Source organism: Drosophila kikkawai, chromosome 2R (genome assembly GCF_030179895.1).
Source record: "Drosophila kikkawai strain 14028-0561.14 chromosome 2R, DkikHiC1v2, whole genome shotgun sequence".
NCBI classification, from domain to species: domain Eukaryota; kingdom Metazoa; phylum Arthropoda; class Insecta; order Diptera; family Drosophilidae; genus Drosophila; species Drosophila kikkawai.
The window spans coordinates 25,043,178-25,058,187 of NC_091729.1; the positions used below are offsets into that span (position 1 = coordinate 25,043,178).

At 46.5% G+C, this 15,010-nt stretch overlaps 3 protein-coding genes and 3 non-coding genes across 8 annotated transcripts in view; 3 read left to right on the forward strand and 3 right to left on the reverse strand.

Annotated features, from left to right (window-relative positions):
- Positions 1-5,431, forward strand: part of LOC108073037 (uncharacterized) — a 58,344-nt gene extending 52,913 nt beyond the window's left edge. For all 3 annotated transcript variants that reach the window (XM_070284108.1, XM_017164499.3, XM_070284107.1), the window contains exons 5-8: positions 807-4,224; positions 4,286-4,416; positions 4,480-4,647; positions 4,713-5,431. In XM_070284108.1, the coding sequence (XP_070140209.1) occupies positions 807-4,224; positions 4,286-4,416; positions 4,480-4,647; positions 4,713-5,051 (4,056 nt within the window). In that variant the 3' untranslated portion in view covers positions 5,052-5,431. The remainder of the gene's footprint in view (positions 1-806; positions 4,225-4,285; positions 4,417-4,479; positions 4,648-4,712) is intronic.
- A 1,642-nt stretch (positions 5,432-7,073) lies between these two features.
- TRNAF-GAA (transfer RNA phenylalanine (anticodon GAA)) lies at positions 7,074-7,146 on the reverse strand. The gene has a single exon. It is a non-coding gene; the product is annotated as a tRNA-Phe (tRNA).
- A 176-nt stretch (positions 7,147-7,322) lies between these two features.
- On the reverse strand, positions 7,323-7,395 carry TRNAF-GAA (transfer RNA phenylalanine (anticodon GAA)). The gene has a single exon. It is a non-coding gene; the product is annotated as a tRNA-Phe (tRNA).
- A 674-nt stretch (positions 7,396-8,069) lies between these two features.
- Positions 8,070-8,151, forward strand: TRNAS-UGA (transfer RNA serine (anticodon UGA)). The gene has a single exon. It is a non-coding gene; the product is annotated as a tRNA-Ser (tRNA).
- Positions 8,152-8,278: 127 nt separating this feature from the next.
- Fib (rRNA 2'-O-methyltransferase fibrillarin) lies at positions 8,279-10,178 on the reverse strand. The gene is made up of 3 exons (XM_017164529.3): positions 10,024-10,178; positions 9,472-9,905; positions 8,279-9,189 (listed from the first exon to the last, which is right to left on the reverse strand). Exons 1-3 carry the CDS (start codon positions 10,034-10,036, stop codon positions 8,608-8,610), a joined length of 1,029 nt encoding a protein of 342 aa, XP_017020018.1. The 5' UTR covers positions 10,037-10,178; the 3' UTR covers positions 8,279-8,607.
- A 277-nt stretch (positions 10,179-10,455) lies between these two features.
- Positions 10,456-11,804, forward strand: RpS23 (ribosomal protein S23). The gene is made up of 3 exons (XM_017164197.3): positions 10,456-10,602; positions 11,026-11,185; positions 11,413-11,804. The coding sequence occupies exons 1-3, from the start codon at positions 10,599-10,601 to the stop codon at positions 11,678-11,680; spliced, it is 432 nt and encodes a 143-aa protein (XP_017019686.1). The 5' UTR covers positions 10,456-10,598; the 3' UTR covers positions 11,681-11,804.
- The last annotated feature ends 3,206 nt before the right edge of the window (positions 11,805-15,010 follow it).

Below are 15,010 nucleotides of genomic sequence, written 5' to 3' on the forward strand. Positions count from 1 at the left end.
ACACAGAGAGAAATAAGGGAGTAGTATTGTTTTCTATAACATTTTCTACGCCATCTTTCCCAGCTTTCAAGAATTTATTTCAGTAATTTCTAACATATAAATTTAAATTAAAAATAAATTAAATTATCTTAGAGAACACTGTCACACTTACAATAATACAGTGTCATATCCCCATGACCAACTACTCATCTGAAGTACTCATAGCTTCTATCATTTCTTAAAGGTAGAAAGAGAACTCTATATGCCCTTTCTTCATATATCTTAACCTAAATAGAATACCATCTCCCTTTCAACCATACAGTGTCATAACCCATCATCATCTGCTATTAAATCAATTACCAAGTACCCCTATTTCTCTCTGTGCCTTGGATTTGGCAACCTGCTGTGAGGATTCTCCTAACTTTGACAGTTGCGAGGTTGCCTTCACATAAAAATTAAATAAATACGAGCGCATAAATTAAAGATGAACGGATGGTTGGATGGGGGTTGGAGGAGATATAAGGGAATGGGGATTACTGGTCTAGGAAAATTTGCACAAAACGCTTTAGACAAATTTGAGAATCACTTGAATGGCACAGCAGCGGTTGAGAAGAGTTCGCACGCCATACAATTGACAGCAGAAGACGACGACGACGACGACGAACGAACCGCAGAGATTGCGGTTCCATGTCGAAACTGTAACAGTTTCCCATGACGACGACGTCTGTCGAGGCTGTGAACGGAGCCATGGTGCAGCTGCTCCCGTGATCCGAGACAATGCACTGACTGAGCTCTCATTAATCCAAAACCCGCATCTCTTCTTGCAGAACGACAAGCGTCCGGTGACTCCGTCCCACACTCGGCCGTTCGGCAATGGCGGTGGCTTCTCACCCACACGGACACGGACCCAGGCTCCGGTTTCAGCGCTGCCGGAGAACCCAGCCACGCCCGCCTCTACGCCTTTTAGGCCCAGGAATCGGTATCAGCCGGGTAGCAGTGCCACTCCTTCCAGCAGCACCACCACGACCACGGACAGTGCCGAGGTCAGCAGCAAGCGGTACAATCGTTTTGGCAGCAACAGGGTCAAGTCTACGAGCACCACCTCGACGACTCAGAACACGCCTTCAGAACGTCCAAGTTTTGGCAGAAAGTCACCCAATCCCAGGCGTCCCGTCTTCATCAGTCGCGAAGTCAACGAACCAGTGAGTTTGGTGAGCAAGAGGCCCTTCAATTACAGCGGAGCCAGGCTGAAGTTGCCAGCCAGACCCACTGCCCGCACCACTAGCACCACCGAGAGTGCCGAGGAAGAGGAGGAGGAGGAAGCCCTGGACGAGGATCAGGACGAAGAGGATCAGGAAAACAGCGATGATCAGTATGAACAGGAATCCGATGAGGGACCAGAGGATCATTCGCAGTCCTCTAGTTTGGAGAAACTGCCCCTCCAGGAGGAGAATGTGACGCCAGTGACAGTGGCCAAGAATGAGGCATCTCTGCCAGCTGAGCATTCCGAGGTCACCACCACTTCGGAAGTCGATAATGAGAGCAGCACCGCTAGCACCGAGGAAAGCCAAACGGATGTCTCAGAAGTCACCAATGCCGAAGTGGAAGCCACCACCTTGGTCTCTGCTCAGGAAGAGGAGATTGCCGAAGAAGTCACAACCATTATTCCGCAGGAGAACCAGTCCACAGAGGAACTACAAGTGGAAGAACAGGTCGTGACCACTGAGACTCCAGTTGAAAGCACATCCGAGCAGGAGGAAGTTGTGAGCCCAAAGGCGGTGGAGAAACTGGAAGAGGAACCCAAGCCAACAAAGCAGGAGGAGCACAGTTCTTCCAAGCAGGAAAGCCACAGCTCATCCAAGCAGGAAGAGCAATCTGAATCCCAGTATGACGATGAAGGAGAAGGTGAGGATTATGAGTATGAGGATGAAGAAGGTGGCGAAGACTCAACCAAAGAGGTGGAAGCACAGGATTCCAAGCCATCGTCTACGCCCAGTGCCGAGCATGTGGATGATCGCGAAATCATCTCTGTGGTAACCACCAAGAGTGTGGTTAATGGATCCACTGTTCTGCCTGCGCCAGTCACGCCTAGTTCCAACACAATAACGGAGGAGGAGGGAGAGGAAACCCTGTCCGAAGCTAAAGTAGACACCACCACTCCCATTAACTTGGAAACCGAAGAAAAGGCATCCAATGCCACGGAAAACTATGTAGTGGTGGCTTCCATCCAGCCCAGTCGCAGCATCAACGGTGCCAGGTTCCTGCCCTTCCCCGCCATCGAGCAGGAGGAGACCAAGCAGACCCTGTCCGAGCTGGAGCGGAAGGTGCACTCCAAGCAGCAGAAACAGCCAGAGGGCAGTGAAGAGGTCCCTGTTGTCAGCTCCTCCGTTCAGCCTCCGGTTGCCGCCTCCACCGAGAGCATCATCGATAAGCTGGATCGCGTCCAGTCAGAGCTGTCCAGCGGTCTGCTATCCGGGAAATATCCCATAATCAGCCAGATGGACTCCTCCACGCCGGCTACCAGCACAACCGCTGCCGCGGGCTCTGGTAAATTCGTGCCCCACATCAGGAAGTTCCAGCCGAGGACCACCTCTGCTCCCAGCACCACCAGCAGTGGCAGCAAACTCAAGGTACAGCACTTCGATGAGGGTGAAATGGACGAGCTGGCGGGACTCCTGCCAGTGGGCTTTAAGCCCAAATCCAGCTACAAGAACCGCAAGATTACAACAACCACGTCCACGACGGAGGCTCCCCCGGCAGAGCTGACAAAGCCCAAGCCGGGACGCAACTCCACCATAAGTCGGTCCTTTAAGAGCGGCCAGGTGACAGTGCAGGACGTGGCTCTGGCGGGTCTCCTGCCCAAGGGCTATAAGCCGCCCAGGACAACTACTACCACGACAACGACAACTAAGAAACCGGATGAGAGCAGTGTCAAGCCCTCCTCTGGCCTGGAGAGTCTCTTCAGCGAGGTGAAGTTCGACGACAGCCTGGCCGCCCTTCTGCCCAAGGACTACAAATTGAGCAGTACACCCAAGCCAGAGGTTTCTGTGGTGGATGATATCTCCAAGTTCTTGCCGCCAGGCTACAAGGCGAACTCCACCACTCCCAGCTCCTCGACCACTCCCCGAAACCTGCCAGTGGCTGTGCCCTTCGATGACTTGAGCAAGTTCCTGCCGCCCGGCTATAAGGCTCCCAAGGAGAAGGAGCAGCCCAAGCTGCCAGAGGGTGTGACGCCCATTAAAATCGATGATTTGAGCAGTCTGTTGCCACCAGGATTTAAGCTGAATGAAACCGCCAAGGCGGATTCCGAGAGCAGCGATGAGATCCCTGCCTCGCTGCTGCCACCTGGCTACAAGTCAAAGAAGGTTCACCCTGCCTCTACGACCACAACGACGGGCAAACCCAAGGCCGTGCCTTCCAGCACCACTGAAGCAGCCGCTGTGACCGAGAGTGGCGGAGGAAGTGGCCTAAAGGTTGTGTTCCCCAAGGGTTTCCACAAGCGAGTGGGTTCCCATCGCCTAACAACTCCGCATCCCTCTCAAGACGGCGCAGCCTCTGAGCCCAAAAAGGACGAGGGATCACCGCAAGTGGTGATCAAGAAGGGTCCCCCGACTAGAGCCACCACTGAGTTCACTGGCTGGCCAACACCGCCCACTACTCCGCTGTCCATCGACAAGCTGAACGCTCAAACCATTAACTTTGAGGATCTGCTGACGGCCAGTGGAACAAGCAGTACCAGTAGCAGCACCACCACGACGACGAGCACAACGACGACGACGACACCGCGACCCACGAAACCGGGTCACTGCACCGCTGACTGCGATCTGGCGGCCACCATCAAGATCATCGATGGTGTGGCCTGGAAACCAGAGCTGCTAGATCACAATACGCTGGAATGGAAGAATCTGGCCCACGAGCTGGAGGCACAGCTCAATGAAGTCTACTCGGGAGCCTCGCAGCTAAACAAATGGTACAAGAAGGTGCGCATCGATAGCTTCAGCAAGGGCAGTGTCCTGGTCGACTACTATGTGGAGCTGGCCAACATCACCGAGGATGTGGATACCCTGGAAATTCGCCAGCTGTTCCATGATGCCCTGACCAAGCCAGCGACTCCCTCCGTGCCGGATAAGGATGCCCAGGAGAATGAGACGGACAGCGTGTCGGGACCGCAGGAGGAGCATTTGGTTACCGCCAGCTATCAGATGGGCAAATACATCATTGATCCGGTAGCCACAGATTTTAGTGGTGAGTCGGTGAACACTATATACCTGAAGTTAAGTAATTAATGTATAATTTTCCCCTACAGTCATAGCCAAGAATGTGCACACCAATGTTGAATATGCCGAGGAGGATCTGCTTATACCCCAATGGGCTATTGTGGTGATTGTTATAGGCGTGGGTTCCCTGGTCTTTGTCATCATCTTTGGCGTCACAGTGGTAAGTGATTTACAACTCTTGATTTTTTCGTAGAGCTCTGGTTAATCCTTAATCCTCTTGCAGCTGCTGAATCGCCAAAAGAGGGCCAAAAAGGCTCCGATTCCTCTGACGAATGACATGCTAAACGAGCTCAAGGTGAACCACATGGGCGGTGTAGATAACTATGGCGTTGATGATTTCTACAACATAGACGATCCCTGGAATGATACCAAACAGCCCATCAAGCCAAAGGTAACTTGACTCTTTTAATTATTAAACCTTCTAATTAATTTATTTATTTAATTCATTTCCTTTAGCGCTTCACCAACTCCATGCACGGCAGCAACAGTTCCAACATCTATGACAGCTGGCGCTCCACTCGCCATCCGCACACCAGCGGTGACTACTTCTATGACCAACAGCCGACGTACTCCCAGAAGGGCGACTCCCTGAAGAGGCCGCAGCATCACCACCATCACGGAAGTCACAGCAACCACGGCCAGTACAGTGGGCGAGATCATCACCAGCCGCAGCAGCATCAGCAGGCGTACGGACACCAGTATCCGGATGCCTTCGCCGATGCCCATCAGATGTACAGCTACAACAACCATGCGAGTAGGACGCGCTACTCGCGCGACTACGATCCCGACTTCTGAGCATCGGAGACCTCCTCCAGCCGGGGCACCAACTAGCTTTAGTAACCTGCGAACGATTCGAGTTGTAACTTAATAGAGTAAAGAGTATCGTATTTGTAAGGCTGCTATAATTTATCGTATGTTCTGCCGGCTGACCACAGCCAGGGCCCGGGCCCGGGCCAGGAGTTGTGGTCAAGCTAAGCTATCTACTTTGTACACCCAATATATGGAGCTGCTATATCCGGATGCCTTACACTTCCTTAATATGTATGCGTTCAAAGGAAATGTTACTTAATAGAACTTTGGGGCATGCCCCGAAAATAAATAGTCATGCACTCTTAGTTAATCATAGCCTATAAGTAAAAAATAGATACACTACATATATACTTTGTATTATTTAAAGTACTGGCGGCTTGCTATAATACTAATAATGTCGAAAACTAGACTAATAAATGAAAAAATATTATATACGAAGCAAAACGAATTTTTCTTACTTTCGGGTGTTCTGAATAATGGGACGGAATTTACACTGACGAGCAAAACTGTAACACGAGTTCAATACTCGAACTTTAAAGGGCTGTATCTTCTGTTCTAATGTATGGATTCTAAAAATCTTAGTCTTGTTTTGTTGGTATGTGTATACACTATGTTTCATAAAAATTTGAAGTCATTCCATAAAGGGAGAAGCCTATGCTTAAGCCAAATGTAAAAAAAGTCAAATGTTACAGTTTTGCACCCAGCTTATTTTCGATCAAATATTTTTATTAATATTTTTTTAATAATGTTTCCACAGCCCCTTAGATTTTTTAAGTTCTCCTATGGAATTTGGCATACTCAGGGTGTAGCCTAGCACAAATTCAGGGGGACTAGCGTACCAGACGTCCTTTGTCTTATCCAAAAGCTCCATCACTCCATTTGAAGGAACTGCATATCTCACGAATTGCGATTTAGCAGGACTCCATAGGTTTTCAATTGGATTCATATATGGAGATTGTAGTGGCCACTTTATACACTGAAAATTTTGTGTTGATATCAAATTTTGGACCAAATAGGACGAATGCTTTGGGGGATTTTCTTGCTGAAAAATGCATTTTTCAACAGAAAGACCGAAATTTTCGATGGCTACTGGAAGATTTTGTTGTAATATGCTTAAATATAGTTCCTTCCGCATTATTCCATCGATTAACACCAGCGGACCAACTCAGTTTTTACGTATGCACCCCCAGACCATAATTGAGCCGCCACCGTGCTTGACGGTCTGCGCACATTACTTGGTGGGGTTTCTAGTTCAACACCAGGAGCGATCATCTGACTCAAATCGATCAATTTTTGTTTAGTCCGACTACCGTAGTCAGCATATTACAACAAAATCTTCCAGTAGCCATCGAAAATTTCGGTCTTTCTGTTGAAAAATGCATTTTTCAGCAAGAAAATCCCCCAAAGCATTCGTCCTATTTGGTCCAAAATTTGATATCAACACAAAATTTTCAGTGTATAAAGTGGCCAGTACAATCTCCATATATGAATCCAATTGAAAACCTATGGAGTCCTGCTAAATCGCAATTCGTGAGATATGCAGTTCCTTCAAATGGAGTGATGGAGCTTTTGGATAAGACAAAGGACGTCTGGTACGCTAGTCCCCCTGAATTTGTGCTAGGCTACACCCTGAGTATGCCAAATTCCATAGGAGAACTTAAAAAATCTAAGGGGCTGTGGAAACATTATTAAAAAAATATTAATAAAAATATTTGATCGAAAATAAGCTGGGTGCAAAACTGTAACATTTGACTTTTTTTACATTTGGCTTAAGCATAGGCTTCTCCCTTTATGGAATGACTTCAAATTTTTATGAAACATAGTGTATACACATACCAACAAAACAAGACTAAGATTTTTAGAATCCATACATTAGAACAGAAGATACAGCCCTTTAAAGTTCGAGTATTGAACTCGAATGAAAAATGGCGTATATGATAAAGTAGGCGACGGATTTAATAAAATAAATTTAAAAAAAAAAAGTTTGTTAAAAGAAAAAAAAGTAATTGCCGAAACCCGGGATTGAACCGGGGACCTTTAGATCTTCAGTCTAACGCTCTCCCAACTGAGCTATTTCGGCCGTTGGCACTTTAGTGTCCAAAGTGGCATTTGAGTCAAACGGTGTGCGCAACCACTAACGACGGTTTATGTCTTTGCTTGGAGAATATTACAAACAAATTGTGTAACTTATCTTTAAAAATAAATTTTAAAATATAAAATAAACTTTTCCCCTTAAAAAATAAACCAAAAAAGTTTTGCCGAAACCCGGGATTGAACCGGGGACCTTTAGATCTTCAGTCTAACGCTCTCCCAACTGAGCTATTTCGGCTGATGTCCGTTACCCGGCTAATATACTATAACGCGCCAGTAGAACCTGAAAACTGTTCCCTCGGGCTGAGTTCTATTGCTTTTCTCCCCATTTGTTTTTTCTGTCTGGATTTTCCAATGTGGGCGTCGTGTGCTGAAGTGCTTTGGTGGGCAGCCCCAGGAAAATGGTCCTAAGCTATTAATGCATATCTCTCCCTATTATCTCCGTACAGTCAAGGTAAACTAAATAGTGTTTCTTCACTCTTAAAATAAATTTCTAAGAAAGTTAGATAGTAATTATTAAATAAATAATTATATTTAAGAGCATTCAGTGTTTTTAAATTATGAAATATTTATTTATATAATAATTAATAAAGAGAAATATGTCCTGGGATATGAACAAATTTTGAACGTAACTGTACCTGGCGACTTGTTGCTCTAACAACTCTGACCGCACGTTTAAAGACGTAGGAACTAGAGGTTTACGCCGATGGTTAAAGGCATCCGGCGGCGGCGTAGAGGTCAAAATGACTCGGCGGCGGCGGCGTAGTAGTCAAGAAAGAACCGGCGGCGGCGGCGCGTCAAATAAGGCAAAAAGGCCATTTTAATAAGTTATATATTTATAAAATATATATATAATTTATAAAATTTCACTCGTACCTTAAATTGGGTATTTAGGACAGCGTGTGATACCCAGCTGCGGTGTCCGAGAGGTTAAGGAGATAGACTTGAAATCCATTGGGTTCTACCCGCACAGGTTCGAATCCTGTCCGCAGCGAAAATTTTTTTTTTTAAGTTCATTAAATCTATATATTGTTTTATTTTATAATTTGTATTTATTTATACTATTTATAACATTGTAGTTCCGTATTCTGTTGTGATGAAAATTAAAAAATTAAATTGAATAAAATGCTACAACTTAGTTTTAATGACAGTAAAAAATACACCAATAAAAGGTAAAGTGTTATAAAGCAAAGGAAAAGGAACGGGATCTTAATTTATAGTCATATCCTTTATCATGAAACCCTCTTTTGGCAACAATTAAACCCTGTTAACACGCCCCGCTTCAATTCCTTTTGGTTTCTGTGTATTTTTTGTACGTCTTTGCTACAAAAATAGTTTGCATTTTGATTTATCTTTACAACTATGGTTTTATATTTAAAAAGAAACTTAATACAACACGTCTGTATTAGTACAATAGCCTTAAAACTAAAACCCGGCAGGAGGCAGCTGCTTACTGCTTGGGCGGTGGTCGGTAGACGCCGACAACGACGGCGTGGTCTCTCTCATAGGGCTCCAGCGTGAGCTGCTCCTGGGGCTTCAGCTTGTCCGCCTGCATCTTCTTCACCTCGGCGGCAAAGACAGCTTCGGGCTGCGCCGTCGAGTCAATGCAGGAGGCCTTGATCGAGATGACAAAGTGTCCGCCGTTCTTCAGGAAGTGCTGGGCATTCAACGCCACAATACGGCCCTGATCCGGCTGGGCAACGTCGGCGAAAATCGTGTCCACCATGCCGACCAGCATGCGGTACTTGTGGGGATGTCGAGCGTCCTCGATGATGGGTATGATGTTGGTGCGCTTCTTGGCCACATTGATCAGATCGCGACCGGAACGGTGAGAGAACTCGACGGCGTAGACAAGACCCTCGGGTCCCACAACGTCGGACACATGGGAGACTGTCGTTCCGGAAGCACCGCCCAGGTACAGGACCTTGGAGCCCGGTGGCATGTGAATCTGCTCAACGCCGCCCAGGATAGCAGCGGCCAGCTTGGAGCGGAAGGGATTCCACACACGGTACTCAATCTTCTCGCCATTGGTCTGCAAAGGAAACAGAAGTGTGATTAGAAGAAAGTTGCGTGTTTTTCAAATAAAGTCTCTCTGGAATAGCGCCTCAGTTGTGCATTAATTCTAAGCACGCCTTGGAGCCCCAGCAACTGCTTCACGTGCACCTGAAGTGCACACAGTCACAGGTGGCCGCCGAGGATGCTCATGACCACATAATGCCATGTTCTGTACCCCTGCACAACCTCATCATCAGCGAGGAAACAAAAGGGAAAGCGGGAGAAGCAGGTTTATATAAACAATGAAATAACAACAAACCTCGACAGAGATGCGCTTCTCGCCGTAGACTTCAGAGCCGGGTACAAAGTTCCTGGTGACCAGGGCATCCTCCTTGCCGCGGGCAATGAACACGCCCTCGTGACGATGCGCTTCAATGGTGACTGTTTTGCCGCCCTTGAAGCCTCCGGCGCCGCCTCCACGTCCGCCGCCTCCACGGCCTCCGCCGCCACCACGACCGCGTCCACCACCGCCGCCTCGTCCGCCGAAGCCACCGCCTCCGCGTCCTCCGCCACCTCCACGGCCACCACCGCCGCCGCGTCCTCCAAATCCTCCTCGGCCGCCGCGATCTCCACCACGGTCGCCGCCTCCACGGCCACGGAATCCGCCGCCACCTCCGCGATCGCCGCCACCGCCACGACCACGGAAGCCACCGCCTCCTCCTCCGCCGCCGCCACCACCGCGTGGACTAAAACCTGCAAAAGAAAGATATCACGTTTGAATATTAACCCCACAATATGTTTAAGTTGGCGCTCAAATCAATGTTTGTACAGCGCGCGTTAGATAGACTCAATAGATATTTGTTTTCCGCACCTGGTTTGCCCATAATTAGTTGCTGTACTTGCACTTTTTAATACAACTTTCGCCGAAATGTGAATGCTGCTGTTAAACACGCGGCCAAAATCTCGAAAAGAAAAACACGTGCAGAACCACGGGTGACCAGATGCGGGCACTATAGTTAATGCCTAAAATTTACTCAATCGCAGCAGCTGGCCACACTGTTGATTGTTTATTTCGATAATACATTCTGTTACGTATGTTTTCTCTTACGTAAATCTTTAACGTAAGACCGTTACGTTTTTGTTTGATTAAGTATTTGATTACGTTTATGTTAAACGGAACGGATTAGTTTTAATATAATAATTCTACACGATCGTATTTTATTTATGTTCGTCAAATTAGCGTTTTGCTCACTAAGGTGAGAACAAAATCAATCGATAGCTTACGTGTTTGATTACGTTTCGTAATGCCAGTGTAACCAGTTAACGGTTAACGGTAAAATCCGTTACTTCATCTGACGTAGCTACATTTTCCCATCTGGTCACCCTGGCTATAACCGTCTCGCTCTTTCTTTTATTTCCGCCTTTTGCCGAGAAAGTTGAAAAATCATGGGTGAGTTGCGAAAAAGATTGGTTTTTGCGTGAAATAAACAGACTCACTTGCTGAGCAGTGAACAAATGGAGCTAGCAGTGCAGTGCGGCTAAAGACGTAAGTGAACTGGAGTCGAAACGGGCTGAAAGTACGGACAATTCAAACAAGTCGGATACTTGGTAGTTCTGGTGGCCAGAAATCTGAGAAAATCGAATTAATCTCCAGGCATATCAATAAAATACTGTGTTTTGACCTTACAAGACAGTTGTGTGGACCAACTACAAGTGTTATTTGCCCAGAATTTGAATTTAACTATTTTTAAAATAGTTGGCTCGATCTAACCTGAAAAGCGAAGCCGCATAAGCAAGCTGCCATTTGTTTACATTGTGATGCGCCCCTAAAATAGTCTTCATACAACTAATGAGCTATCTTGATTTATTACAGGCAAGCCAAGAGGTCTGCGCACTGCCAGGAAGCATGTGAACCATCGCCGCGACCAGCGCTGGGCCGATAAGGACTACAAGAAGGCTCATCTGGGAACCAGATGGAAGGCCAATCCCTTCGGAGGTGCTTCCCACGCCAAGGGAATCGTGCTCGAGAAGGTGTAAGTACCTCCGTCCCGTCCCCCCCGCAAAGTGCTTCCTCTCCGAAGAACCCACGTCTCGACGCCTCGCAGTATATTTTTGTGTTTTGTTGTGTTTGAAAACTCAAATCACAGGATTATACTGTGAGATGACAAGCGTGCCAGCAACAGCAGCAGCATAATTAGCCTTTAATTATAGTCTCCCTATTGTGACCAGTTTCTAATCTGCATTCTCTTTCTTTCCACAGCGGCGTTGAAGCCAAACAGCCCAACTCTGCCATCCGCAAGTGCGTGAGGGTGCAGCTGATCAAGAACGGCAAGAAGATCACCGCCTTCGTGCCCCGTGACGGTAGCTTGAACTACATTGAGGAGAACGACGAGGTTCTGGTCGCCGGTTTCGGTCGTAAGGGTCACGCCGTCGGTGATATTCCCGGTGTCCGTTTCAAGGTTGTCAAGGTGGCCAACGTCTCTCTGTTGGCTCTCTACAAGGAGAAGAAGGAACGCCCAAGATCTTAGATGTCCATGCATCTAATCTTTTTCCAGACAAGCAGAGTTAGGGTTTTACAAAACTAAATAAAAAAGAAAAGAAACAAAATAATGTGAATGTTTCAATTAAATGTGATTTTTGTTTAAAACCCCATTTGGTTATCAACGTTTTTTGTTTGCCAAGAGCAAAGGTTTTGTAAAATTGAAGAGATGGTTTTGCCGGCTAAGCAAGGCCTATAAATATTTAGGGAATTGATTTGTATTTATGTAAATACATAGTAATGTTCTGAAAGTATTTGTTTATGTCTAAGAAATATGAATTAGGCATTACTTTTATTATATGTACATATATAGCTGGATAAAGGGATTTTTGAGGATGCAGAAATTTGTGGTTTTGGTTTTAGCTAAAACAACTTTTACATCTAGATAAAATTTAGTTATTAAGCAAGCTTTAAAAATTCTTGAACCTTATAAACAGAATTAAACAAACAATAACAAATATTTGTTGAAACAATCTGGCAACACGGACAGTGTTCCACAACGCTGAGCTGACCATACCCTGCAACACTGTTTGCCGCGCTATTCCCAATTCAAAATCACCTGCAGCTTAAATTTAACTCAACTTAAAACCACAACTTAAATCCTTTTAATTAAAAACAAATCCTAAACCACTAATAACTTCATTGTCAACTATTTCCTTAGCCTCATTGTGCAATGCTGGAACACACCCTCTTTGGGGAAAAGCAGCGCTGCAGTGCCTCCATGGCAGTTGTACCTACCGCAGTGGCGGCTGCTTACATAACAGAACGGCAAGAGAGCCTCAGAAAACTGAGACAGCCATCATCAATGCATGAGCCCGGGACTTGGACCAACGTGTGCCGAGCTTCAATCAGCGATAAGGACTCGCAAACTGCACCTCCTACCTGGCGGGGCACTGGGAGAAATCAAGGCGGCCAAGACTCGCAGCTGGAAACTGGTTCGATTCGAGGGCAGTGGCTGATTTCTTGCAGTGCTGCTGGGGAGACCCCCGATCTGCTTATCAATAATTTGTTTTTTTTTTTTTTTTATTTCTTTTGCTGCGTTTAGGCCGAGATGCGCTGGCGATAGCCGCTCAAGTGTCACACGCCCACATTTTTGGAGCAGTCGATGGAGCCGAGCGAGCGGCTATTTGCACATACGCCACGCCAATAAACTTGTACCCACCACCGAGGCACGCTTTGATCCGATCCCCATACCCAGTTCCCATTCCCATTCCCATTCGCAATCCTTATCCCAGCCCCCTTCTCGGTCTTTAGTCTTTGGTCTTTCAGTCTTTCGATCTTTCGGTCCTCTTCAGTCTTCAGTCTTCCGTCTTGGGTCTGCGGTCGGCACACGCTTGCTTAGTATCTTTTGGGCTTTTCTTTCTTTTGGTCTGACCGATGCTGGAACCTTTTGCCTGACTTTGGCCCCTCCGCACATAAATCCACGACTTTGGCTTCGACTTCGACTGCGGCTTCAGTTCGCCGGCGGCAATTATCGCGATGTGATAAACAAATATTTTGCATCTAAGGTAAGAAGCGAAGGCTTTCCCGGCATTCTGGCGCTTAATTATGAACTCTGTTTGGTCGGCGGCCTCCTCCTCCTCCTCCGCCTCACTGCTTTCCCCCCAAGCTCACAAGTACGAGTATATTAAATGCCCTGCACTGTTACCTGCCGACGTACTTGACTCGTCTTCTGGGAGGTTCGCCGATCTTTTGGGCTTGGCTTGGCTCTTGGCTGCTCGCCGCTGCCAGCAGTTGTTGCAATATGCAATTTGGGTGCTTATCTCCCAATGGATACCAATCACAGCTTGGCCCCTCTCTCGCTGGGTGGGTGGAGAGTGAAATAAAAATTAAATATGGCTCTATTTGAATATTCCCAGCTTTTTACAGCCACACGGGGCGTATGCGTAATGGGGCCAAAGTGTAGTTGGGGGGGTAGGGAGAATGATTCTCTGAAAGGCAATTGAATTGGCATGGGAAAAGCCATTTGATTTATTGATTTATCCTGACGGAATACATTAGGTTCTTATATAGTACGGCTAGGTTTACGTTATAGTAATAGTTTAAGCATTAGTTTGCAATTGAAATTTACTTGAGATTAGTTGGGTTTGTATATAAGGTGAAGGTATAGGTGTGGGAAGGGGAGCTATATATTTTATAAGGTAGGTAGGTAGGGGAAGGTAATTATGATCTCATACATTGATCCTAAGTACTTAAGGGTTAGTTAGAATGAAAACTTATTGGAGTTAATAATGAATAAAACAATAATCTTTTAAATGATATATTAATATAAATTATTTAATTATAATATTTTCTATATGGTGTATTTATAGATTATTCATTTTTTATATTCTAAAGACTGTGCTTAATCCATTAACCTTTATTCTAGTTTAATTTCTTGTTATAAAACAATCCATTTTGGTATCATAATCTTTCTAGATTGTTACATTTAAAGAACCCTTGCTTAAACCCCTTAACACCCTTTAATTAAAAACTTTTCTGTTTAGATTTAAATACATTTTCCCTTCAAATATCTCTGTTGCAACTCTTCTGTGCCCCATTTGATCCACATAACACCCTTTCCCAGATGGTTCCGCCGCACACATTACCATACCTCTTCGCGTTTATTTGCATACGATCTGTTGGTATGAGTAAAGACCCCCTGTTTGGAGCCTGCTCATAAGTATTTGTGGCCCCGGCACTCACACAGTGGCATGTGGCGTAGAGTAGACCCCAGCGACATTGGGGCCTCCAACCAATTGAAACAAACCAAATGCAAAGTCGTCTCTCCCACAACAAATGAGTCGGGGAACAGGTTTTCCCTGTCCGAAAGTGAGACTCTGCGGCACGAGAGAACCGGAGAGTGTGAGAGAGAACGAATATTAAATAAGGCTTGTTTCATTAGATTCAAAGAACCCGCCGCGCTAGCTGCTCGGGGTCTCGGCTTGGCTGGCCTGCCTGGCCTGGCCTGGGAGCCAAGTCACCTGGGCCACTTGCTCGTTCCGCTTTGCTGAGCAGCTGCCGCTCTCTGGCCGCTCTGGCCCAAGACTGCGAGTTGCGCGAAAGGTTTCGCTGGTGCTTTTCGCTTTTTGGCCTTATAGATCGCAGATCGGGTCTCGGTCTCCGAGGCTGAGGCACTGACTGAGGCAGAGGCAGCGGCACAGGCAGAGACACCTCTCAGGTTCAGTTCACAATCTCCGAGCCCCCAGAGAGCGTCGCGTCGATCAGTTGGCTTGCGGTTCGTCATCAGCGTGGTTCATGCGGCTCCGACTCGGTCTTGGACCCTCGATATCGGGCTTTAGCTTTAGCTTTGGCTTCGCCTCTCCATTGACATCGCCAT

Coding starts and splice junctions, on each gene's coding strand:
- Fib (XM_017164529.3), bottom strand. Junction 9,190..9,471: donor AGAAGCGCATCTCTGTCGAG/GTTTGTTGTTAT, acceptor TTTCCTTTGCAG/ACCAATGGCGAGAAGATTGA.
- RpS23 (XM_017164197.3), top strand. Junction 11,186..11,412: donor GGAATCGTGCTCGAGAAGGT/GTAAGTACCTCC, acceptor TTCTTTCCACAG/CGGCGTTGAAGCCAAACAGC.